Genomic DNA, 10,368 nt, shown 5'->3' on the forward strand with positions numbered 1-10,368 from the left:
TTTTGGGAGGTGTATAATTTGACACCCATCTTTTGTTATAGAAAAATCAATGAAATTATTCTTTCTTCTTCCTCTTTCCCTTTCTCTTTTATTCCCAATTTTTAGTTGCATTGCTTCTAATTTATTAGAGTATATAACAAGTAATATATATCATATAACATATGACAGTATTCTTATCCACTTATACCACCTTTATATCTGTCTTAGCTCTAAAATTAAATATATTAAATGCTCATGATCCATCTTTTTGAGGAAAATTTCCCAATCATCACTTTGTTAGATGAATCTCATCCATTATTCAATTTCTTAAGAAGGACTTATGGGTTCAGAATTCTCTGAGCTTAAAAAATATTAAACTTTTTATAGCTTTGATGGCTAGCTTGTCTGGATACAAAATCTTGCTTTGAAACTTCATTTTTCTATTTTTAAATTTCAGGTATAATTTACATAGAGTAAAATTCACCCTTTTAAAACTGCATACTAGAATATATAGTTTTTCAAATTTTGAGAAATATATATATAACCACCACCACAATCAAGATATAGAACAGTTCCATACTACCAAAGTAAATGCCCCTTTGGAGTCAGCATCCCACCTTACGACCCTGGAAACTAATGATCTGTTTTCTGTCTTTATAGATTTGCTTTTGAAAGAATATGCTATAATTGGTTGACTTTTTAAAAAATATTTCTTCAGTGTTGCTTTGTTTTGTTAGTTTTTTAAATTATGAAGCCAGTCTAATTCTTTTGCTTTTGTAAATTATTTCTTATTTTTGCCTGAAGATTTTTCTTTCTATTTAAAACCTAATGTCTCAGATATATCTCAGAATTGATTGTTCCAGGTCAAATTTTTGGTACTGGTTTGGCCCTATCAATATGTGCATTTAGACTCTCTTTTATTTCTGGAAAACTTTCCAAGATTATAGTTTTAAATATTAACTCTGTTCCATTATATTTTTTTCTTTTCAAGGATTCTCATTATACACACATTGGATCTTTTTTTTTTTTTTTTTTTTTTGCTGGTCTTCCATCTCAAACACTTTCTTTTTGACCTCTTTTACTTCTTTCTTCATCTCATTTTCATTCTTTTTGTTGTTTCCCTGTTTTTCTTTTCTTTTTTAGTGCTTCTTATTAAGTTTTTATATTAATCTGTTCTTCTTTAGGCACTTTTAATTTAATGTTCATTTCCAATATGATTTTATCTTTTTCTCCTATTTTATTGCTTTATGTTGACTAATTTTTTTCTCCATTTCTTTTTTTAGTTTTTAGATTTCTACTTCAAGGTTTTTTTATATCTTTCAATGTGTGAGAAAATTTAGTTCATCCGGAAGCATTTTGTTATAGCTTTTTCTTTTGATCATTCTTTATTTGTGGAAATTTTCATCAAATGGCTTTTTTTATTTTCATGTTCTGCTTTCTTTTTATAGTAGCTTGGTATAGATGAAGATTGGTTGCATCTTTGAATTTGTATGAATATGGCTAGCAGTTTGTGGGTGATTTCCAAGGTTCCAAGCTCAGGAGCACCCTCTTCTCTGCATGTAATAAAATATGATTTCTTTATTGGAGGACTTTTGGGGTACAGTGGAGGACAGTGTGGAGAGGGTTGATGGGTCCTTACATGTTGACATTTTTTTGTCTTGTAAGATGTTGAAATTTCCCCTCATTTCTTTTTCCCTTCATTGTGCAATTTTTTTTTCAGAAGTCACCTCTTTCTTTAACCCTTTTCTACCTCCAAAGAGTTCCTTCTCCAGCACTGCTTTCTAGAGTCCTATGCACACTTCTAAGTCACTTCCCTAAAGGATGAGCTTCCAGAGAAGTTTCTCAGAATTTTCATACTTGGGGTAGACTTTCTTTCTTATGATGATTTTAGATCAATCTTAGGCTTCCTACTAGCTTTCCTCTTCTCTCTTTCACTTAGTATTTACTGGACTGCCCTTCTTCTTCACAACAGCACATGGTGGGAGCCTAATAGAGAGCTCATTGTGATCGTCTATTTTCTGCTTACAGATAATTTCAAATTTGGATGTTCTCCAAATTTGGTGGTGGTATTGTGTAGTTTTATTTGTTTTTGTTGTTCTTTATTGCTTGCAGGGTAGCAATGGATGTGTTAGGAGGTTTGGATTTAGGCTGATGCCATTTTTTGACCACCCATGTATTTTAGGGAGAAACTGGCTAAATGAAACAGACATCACAAGACAAAGTATACCTTCTAAAGCACATTCATTCCAGTGACCTTTTCTTACATAATTTGGGGCTATAGTGTGGTAAAATGCTCACAGAGAAGGTAAAATACTTATACTTTGAGATTAATGCATCACTGAAACAATAAATATAAGAAAAGCATATTTCCTGAGAACAGTATTTATAAAATGCCTATTGAGACAATCTATTACCACTGTGTATTTAGAATAGGGTAATTAATTTTTAAGTTTCATGAGAGATTATTTTCTAGATGGAGTAATCTTCTTTTAGGATTTGAGAACGAGATACACTTTCAGTCTTAGTCCTTCCAGTCTAATTCCATTATACACTCCAGGGAATAGGGAGTCTATTTCACTCCCTTGTGAGATGAGCATATCATCAATGAAATTCAAACTGGGTTCTCCAACTTCCTAGCAAAGATACTTTGCAACTTAGTATAAGTGGTTTTGATTGTTCTTTATAAATATTAGCTAGAAACAAAAGTTAGATTACAATGAATAGGGCAAAGATATGGCAGAAAATCAAAAGAAAAATTAAAACCTCTCTAAAATCATATATCAGAACTTTCAATGCTCGAATTTTTATTGTGATAATATGACCTTGCACTTATATAGTTAATAATTAATTTTTTATTCCTGTCTTCTTATAAAAACATGAATTACAGACTATAGGAAGAAGAATAGCTGTTATTGAGTGCTTATTGTGTGCCAAGCACTTAGTTTGCCAACATTCAAGATCACTTAAAATATGTTTATTAAAGATGGTGAACCTCTTTCATCTTCTTTGTATAAAAGATGGTACTAGGTATGTATACTGCCCAGAACATAGGGGTAGGTGCATGTTTCTTTCACTGTCAGGTTCTGTACATTGGAAGGCAACTGTCATTGTTTACAAATGACACTGAGCAATAGAGTATCTATATATATGATTTTAATATATTGTAAAACATTTCTTTTGCTTTTTGAAGACTGTGCTACTGATTTATTTAATAAATATGATACACACATCCAATTTCTCTGTCATACAATTTTCCATTTTCTTTGTTTTCTGAATGATATGAGTAGAATAATTAACTTTCTGATTGTTTACTATGATACCTGGCACAAATTTATGACATGATCTGAGATCGAAAAACTAATAAAATTGTACTTACCGTAGAGGATTGCAAGCAGAGACAGTGGCATGACAAGTAGTCCCACTAGCATATCAGCAATGGCTAGGGACATTAAGAAGTAATTGGTGGCATTGTGCAGTTTCTTTTCCAGACTTACTGCCATGATAACGAGAATGTTGCCACCTATTGTCAAGATTATTATTATGACGATTGAAAGTGCTGGCCAGTTTTGTACCCCGTCTGGGAATTTGAAGCGTCCACCATCGGAGGTATTGAAAATGTCAGTTACTATGGCTGCTACTGGACTCACAGAAATATCACATTGCCAAACCAATAGGCCAATCAGGTGCACACTGGAAATTAAGAAAAAAATAATCAGGTACATATTATATTGCTTGCACCTAATAAACTACTTATATAAAACAACTGTTTTTCCTTTAACAATCATCAGCATCATCATCATTTCTACTCTCTTAATTAAACCTCATTATTTCTTCTTTCTATCCTCCAAATACTTTTATTGAGTGCTTAATATGAGTCAGGCACTTGGCTTACTGAAATATATTTGCATAATCTCATTTGATTTCATACAACATCCTCATGAGGTCAGTACTGATTTATATTTATTATGTATATGGAGAGACTGAGGTTCAGAGAAGTTAAGTAACTTTCTCAAGGCAACATAGCCAGTAAGTAGCAGGGACAGGTTCTGTACTCAGGTGCCATTGTTTGCAAAGCCTGTGTTTTAGATTTTTACTGTATACAATCTAAAACCACAGTATTGTTTGACTTGCTGAGTGACTTTATGCTGGCCCATAGTTTCTTGATATCTGTCCTGTAGATTTTCCTTCTACCTAACACCCTCCCCATTTCTGTCATATGTTTTCTGGGTCTTGTTCTAGGCTAGAAAATGATTTGTGGTGATAATTAATTCCTATGGTTTTGCTGCTTTCCTATGCTAGAAACGAAATCTCTTAAGTAATTTAAAATGTACACTTCTCATCATGGTACTCATGTAGATTTCTACCAGTAGGAATTTCAGGCCAAGTGGCAGACTAATGCAAGAGAGACAGACGTGGTTATGTTTTGTACGTTCCAAATTAATTTCCCCTGATGGTGATATGAGATTTATTCAGGTTACATACATTAGTGTAAGTCCCTAAAGTGTCTAATAATACTAACATTTATTTTCCTTAATAAAATAGACAAGATAGATAAGTATATTCAATAGTTTCTGCTTAAAAGCAAGAATTATTACCTGTGAATGACTGTCATGTATATTCTATATTCAATAATAGTTATTTAATGAAAACTAAGCAACAACCACACTGTATGTACTAGTTGTTAAACCCTGATATTCTTTATAGAGAAGAAAATTTCCTCTATTGGTACAATATGTGCTAACCAATTTTCTATGCAAGAAAATTGCATGGGGAGATGGAACACATGACATTACAAAATCCAGAGTCTGTGAGTTCTCCATGTAAATGTTTTTATTTCATTATCTCATTCACTTGTTCTTTGAACTAAAAATATTATATCCATAGGAAAAATACGTGTGATTTGATTGACCATCACATATTATCGATCATCAGAGAAACTTGCAGTAGTAACACTAGATGATTGATTATCATAATTGTATCTCTAATATTATACACACACACACACGCACACTCACACGCACATACACCATACTTTCTGAACCAAAACTGGAACACTGAACCTGAAAAATTATTGGCCTTATTTAGTTTTAAGTAAAATATAATAATTTTCTACCATATTTAAAAAATTATTTCTCTTAATATCTTGTTAATATACTTCATGTATTTTAAGATAATAAAGAAATCATGACTGGGGGGGAGTGAATTGGGAGATTGGGATACCAAATTGTACACTCTAAATATATGCAGTTTATTGTCTGTTAACTGTATCTCAATAAAAGTTCTTAAAAAAAAAAAGAAATCATGAAAATATTTTGACTTTCTCATTCTACAAGTGGTGAAAACTAGTACTTCAATAATTTAGTTTAAAACTACTTCCTCATTAGCCAAAGCTACCTGATATCCTAAGAATCATGCCAGGGGGAGACATACATAGTAATTTGTTTCAAATAATGAGAAGTAATCATTAAATTCTTTCAAATGCTGGATGTATTCTTTTTTCCTGGGACATAAAAAATAAGCTAAAATAATATGATTCAAAAAATCTATATTACAATTAATCTGTGATTAAGGTGAATAGAAATTATTGAAATAAAGGGCCAAATAATTAGAAGCAAGGTATTTGCTTTCAGCTTTGTTTATTCTGTCACTGTATTTGTTGCATTTGGCACGTGGCCAATGTCCTGGCTACGTGACATAAATGATTTTTTTTTTGACTGGTCACTTAACCTCTCAGAACATCAATTTCCTCATCTGTACAATGAGGAGGATCTTTATCACATTATTGTTGTGAAAATTAAATGATACATGTAAAGTCTCAAAATAATACCTTTGTCATAATAGGCCCTCAGTAAATGTTGGAGCTTACCTTCTTTCTGCCTTCAAAGTTAAACAAAAGTATTTTGTGGTAGCTATACCCTAACTCAATGTACTTCAAAATTTGTCAAGAATTTAAGTCCTGGTTTTATTTTAAGAAGATATTTATACAGAACTGGGCTTGGATTGTGATTTTAAATCCAAGGTCTTTTCTGGCATAACTGTTGAAAAACATGTTCTTCTGAAATTTAAAAAAAAAAATCTGGTTTAAATTAGTTGAGGATCATTTTAAGTAGTCCCACAAGACTTTACGCTCACAATAATATGCTTCATCTTCAATTGTCAGTTGCAGAACAACAAATATATTTATTCTTAAGCCTAGAGAATATGGTCCTAACAGGATATGCAGTGCAACTTCAGATTTTCTCAGTAAATTGTGAAAACATCTAAATCCTTTCACATTGTAAAAATGGTAGCAAAATGCAAAATAAAATTGTGTATAACAAAAGTACATGAAAAACTATATCAAACCACTTAAAACATTCATCTTGCCTACCTCTAGTGGTCGAATATATTTTTAGTTTTTATTAGAGAGTCCATGATACAAACACTGAATTATTGAGGATGCTTGTAGGCTCTAAATATATCTTTTGTGAATTATTAAATAAAGTAATGGTGTTGGGAAAAATCCTGACAGAGTTTTTACTTCAGTTTCCTGGTTTCAATTCAATTCAATTTAATAAATTCTTATTGAGCACTACTTATGAACAAATTATTATGATTTTTATTGCAGTCAATCCTATTTTCTACAGTATTGTAATTAAGAATTGGCTGTATTTTAATTAAACCTAATTTCTAACATTTACATGCTCAATGAAAAACAGACATTCCTTTTACAAAAGAGGAGTAATTTAGGTCTTGTTTCTAAAGCTTATGTTTATTGCTATTAAGCCCACAGAAGTCTCATAAAATATGTATACAAAAACCACAATTTCTATCTGAACAATTCAAATAACTTATTCATTGCTACTAAATTTTAATGAAAATATAATCTGACATTCCTAGTAGATAAACAAAATGATAATTTGATTTAAAAGTCTGAGTGCATTTTAAATCTACTGTTTTTGCATGGCATATGACAATGGGCATTATTAGAAGAGATGAATGGTCCCTTGTTTCTCTTAGTAGAATGGAAAAAATTCTATATGAATTCTTTAATTTTGTACCAGAATAATTTGGTGCCCTTTAACGTAGCACTGCATTTTGGTATATGGATCAATGGCTATATACTAAGTTGGCACAGGCACGTGGAGTAGGAACATTTGGCCTTTCATTTTCCCAAGGCTGGCTCTTCTTTTCCCTTCTTTATCACTGTCCTTCACCCTTTCCTTTTCCTGTCTGCTCTAGTTTTCTTGGAATCACGTATCCTTGAGACTATCATCACTGCAATGTACAATGACATCCAAGATGGGCTATAATGGCGCATATTGCAGAGGATCCAATGTTGATGTACTTGAAATCTACACTGCTCTGTAAACTTTTTCCTCAGTGAGCACTTTTACAGAAATTATAGAGGAAACTGTAAGAGCAAGGCAATTCAAGACTTCTCAATTGTACTGATCAGAGTTTACAGAGCCCTGGATCTTTTTTTCCGAGCCCCCATCCCCCAAAGAATAGGTTTAGAAGAAAGCAACCCAACCTTTTACTAAGTTAAAAAGAAGATATACCTGGATTAGATCATGTCTAGAATTGCTCAGTGCTTGAATTCAATTCTTTCCTTATCACTTTTATGTTATATTCTTTTGACTTTAACTATTGGTTCCTTCTTTCCAGGCTACATCCTGTCCAGCTACATCCTCCAACCCCTATTCCCTGACTTCTGGCACATTCTTTTGTAACCTCAACTATTCTTCATAAAAACAGAAACTTACAAAGACATGTATTCTCTTGGCTGTTTAGTTCATGCAGGAAGGAAAAGGAATGAATCTTTTTCATTTCTATATTTTAAGTATACAGAAAGCAAGCACAAGTATCAGAATTATTTTTGAATAATATTACTTGTTTGAATATATGAGTGGTTGCATTTAATTGGAGTTCAAGATATTGGTTTTTTTTTTCCCATTTATTGTTTTTTAATAGAAAACACCAATAATATTAGTCTATTGGAATGCAAGTCATTTATGCAAATTAAGGCAAATATAGCTGAATAATCATGTAAAAACCTTTTTAACATTTTTGAGCAAACTACTATGAAAAGTTATTTTTAGAAAATAATAGGTAATAGCATCCTTACAGGAACGAGTGCACTGCTTTCCTCAGGTTCACCATGATTGCTTTGGTCTTAAGCAACCAAAGTTTAAAATTGAGAAGAGGAAATTTAACAGACTGGATTCATTATGCCATCCTTTCTGGGGAGAAAAAAAAGAAAAAGAGAATTAGTTAAAACTTTAAATAACTTTCATAAAATTCAATTAAAGTAAATATTTATTAAGTGATAAGAAAAAATCAATACTAAATTTAGCAAACAAGCAGGAATATTGTATCATATAAGTGTTAAAAATGGCAAAGAAAATAGATTTTTCATTTATTTACCAATATACAACCATCATAATCTTTCTAAAATTTCTTATATGCACTTTATATGGGGCTTCTACTAAATGTCCCCCTGTTGGAGTACAAATCAGTGTTTTGAAAAAAAATGAAGAATATATGCTTCTTAATTTGCAAACCACTGGGGGAAAGTTTGTGATCTAATAATTAAGTAGCATGTATAAAGTAAAAAGGTTTCATCTTATAGAAACATGAAAAACTAAAACAAGTTTTAAGCATTTTTATAAAATGAACATATTTTGTACAACATTTCTAGCTTTTTTTTCTTCAGTGAAGATATCTGCATTTTCATAGATAGCTTTATTTATATTTTTGCATTAACCAACAATATTATCCAGAGGATAGCAACAGGTTTATACCAGAATAAATGAGTTGATTATGTTTATCTAATTAAATATAACAACCATCCTATGAACCAACTAGTTAGTATCCAACAGAGAGTATGCTGCAGTCAGATCACATGGAATAATGTTGAAAATTGCAAACAAAAGGTCAGTTGCACTAGATGATTGAAAAAAAATTAAGAATTGACTATGTATCTTCAAAGGAATTAGGAAGGAAACAAGAAAACTCTACAAACATCAAAGAATTTCAGAATGAGTACCTTTGATTTCTGTAGGCTATTTTTGAAGGAGTTATTTGTTGCATTGCAAAACCCCACCAAATATTTAACATAACAGATTATTCACCACTTAGCACTCACTATATTCAGTGTGCTAAAATGTTGGCCAAGAGTAGACTGGATACAAATTTGCTGAGGATTTCTGCTGTGCTCCTTGTAAAAATAACATCTTTACACAGAGTGAAACATGTCACTATGAATTTTTACATTGATATTAAAGAAATAGCATGAATTCTAATGATTAACATAGAGATCCTTTGGTTTTTCTGCAGAGCAATTCTTAACTGGGAATAGAGTGGGTAAACCTCTCTGTTTTTCCTCTTGCCTTCTCTATATCTTCTTTTTTTTTGGATGTTGATACCAAAACATGTAACTGTATTCTTTTGAGGGATTGCAAACTTATTATGAGTCAAGATTGTGATATTAAGTTTGCATGTAGAGGGCTGTCAATGAGAAGAATTTAGTTGTGTGTGTGTGTGTGTGTGTGTGAGAGAGAGAGAGAGGGAGAGGAAGAGAAAGAGAAAGTTGAATAGCTTGAGAACATGGAATATTGAAAGGTCATCGCTTTTGTCTAATTTGTAAATATTTTCAAGGAATTTGATAAAATTTTGTCGTAATCTTTTTTTAAAGTTTTATTTTTATTTTACTTTATTTTTATCTGTGTTGGGTCTTCATTGCTTCACATGGGCTTTCTATAGTTGTGGTGAGCAACCACTCTTTGTGGCGGTGTGTGGGCTTCTTATTATGGTGGCCTCTCTTGTTGCAGAGCATGGGCTCTAGGTGTGTGGGCTTCAGTAATTGCAGCATGTGGGCTCAGTAGTTGTGGCTCACAGGCACTGGAGTGCAGGCTCAGTAGTTGTGGCATATGGGCTTAGTTGCTCCGCAGCAAGTGGGATCTTCCCTGACCAGGGATTGAATCCGTGTCCCCTGCATTGGCAGGCAGATTCTTAACCACAGCACCACCAGGGAAGTCCTTGGTAATCTTTTTTAGGTTTTCTAGTTCCTTTTAGAAATTTGGAAATAAAATTTTATCAGAACAAATTGTACCTCCTTATGTTTCCCATCTTATTCAACAGCACTATTATTCTAGTCAGTCAAGCTACAAATTTATTTTCTCTTCTTATCCCTCAGCTCTCACTTGTGAGTTCTCTTAGTGCTACCTAAACAAAAATCTATCCCCAAATCATCCCCTTGACTACAGTATGAGAAATGTTCTGTGAGTAATTCTACAAAAAGGAGAGGGGATGCAAAATCTCTTAAAGCCTTGGATAAATTAATAACAGAAACAAACAAAAAACAAAACAACTCTAATTGAACACTGATCTGCATACTGCTCAGATTTC

The 10,368-nt window shown here is 32.3% G+C and overlaps 1 protein-coding gene across 1 annotated transcript in view; it reads right to left on the reverse strand.

Moving 5' to 3' along the window:
* The window catches only part of HTR2C (5-hydroxytryptamine receptor 2C), a 126,698-nt gene extending 118,577 nt beyond the window's left edge, over positions 1-8,121 (reverse strand). Inside the window, exons 1-2 of the mRNA XM_057718361.1 lie at positions 8,087-8,121; positions 3,356-3,669 (exon numbers count right to left, since the gene is read on the reverse strand). Of these exons, the coding sequence (XP_057574344.1) occupies positions 3,356-3,669; positions 8,087-8,121 (349 nt within the window). The remainder of the gene's footprint in view (positions 1-3,355; positions 3,670-8,086) is intronic.
* Positions 8,122-10,368: the final 2,247 nt, after the last annotated feature.

Source organism: Hippopotamus amphibius, chromosome X, assembly GCF_030028045.1.
Source record: "Hippopotamus amphibius kiboko isolate mHipAmp2 chromosome X, mHipAmp2.hap2, whole genome shotgun sequence".
Lineage (NCBI taxonomy): Eukaryota > Metazoa > Chordata > Mammalia > Artiodactyla > Hippopotamidae > Hippopotamus > Hippopotamus amphibius.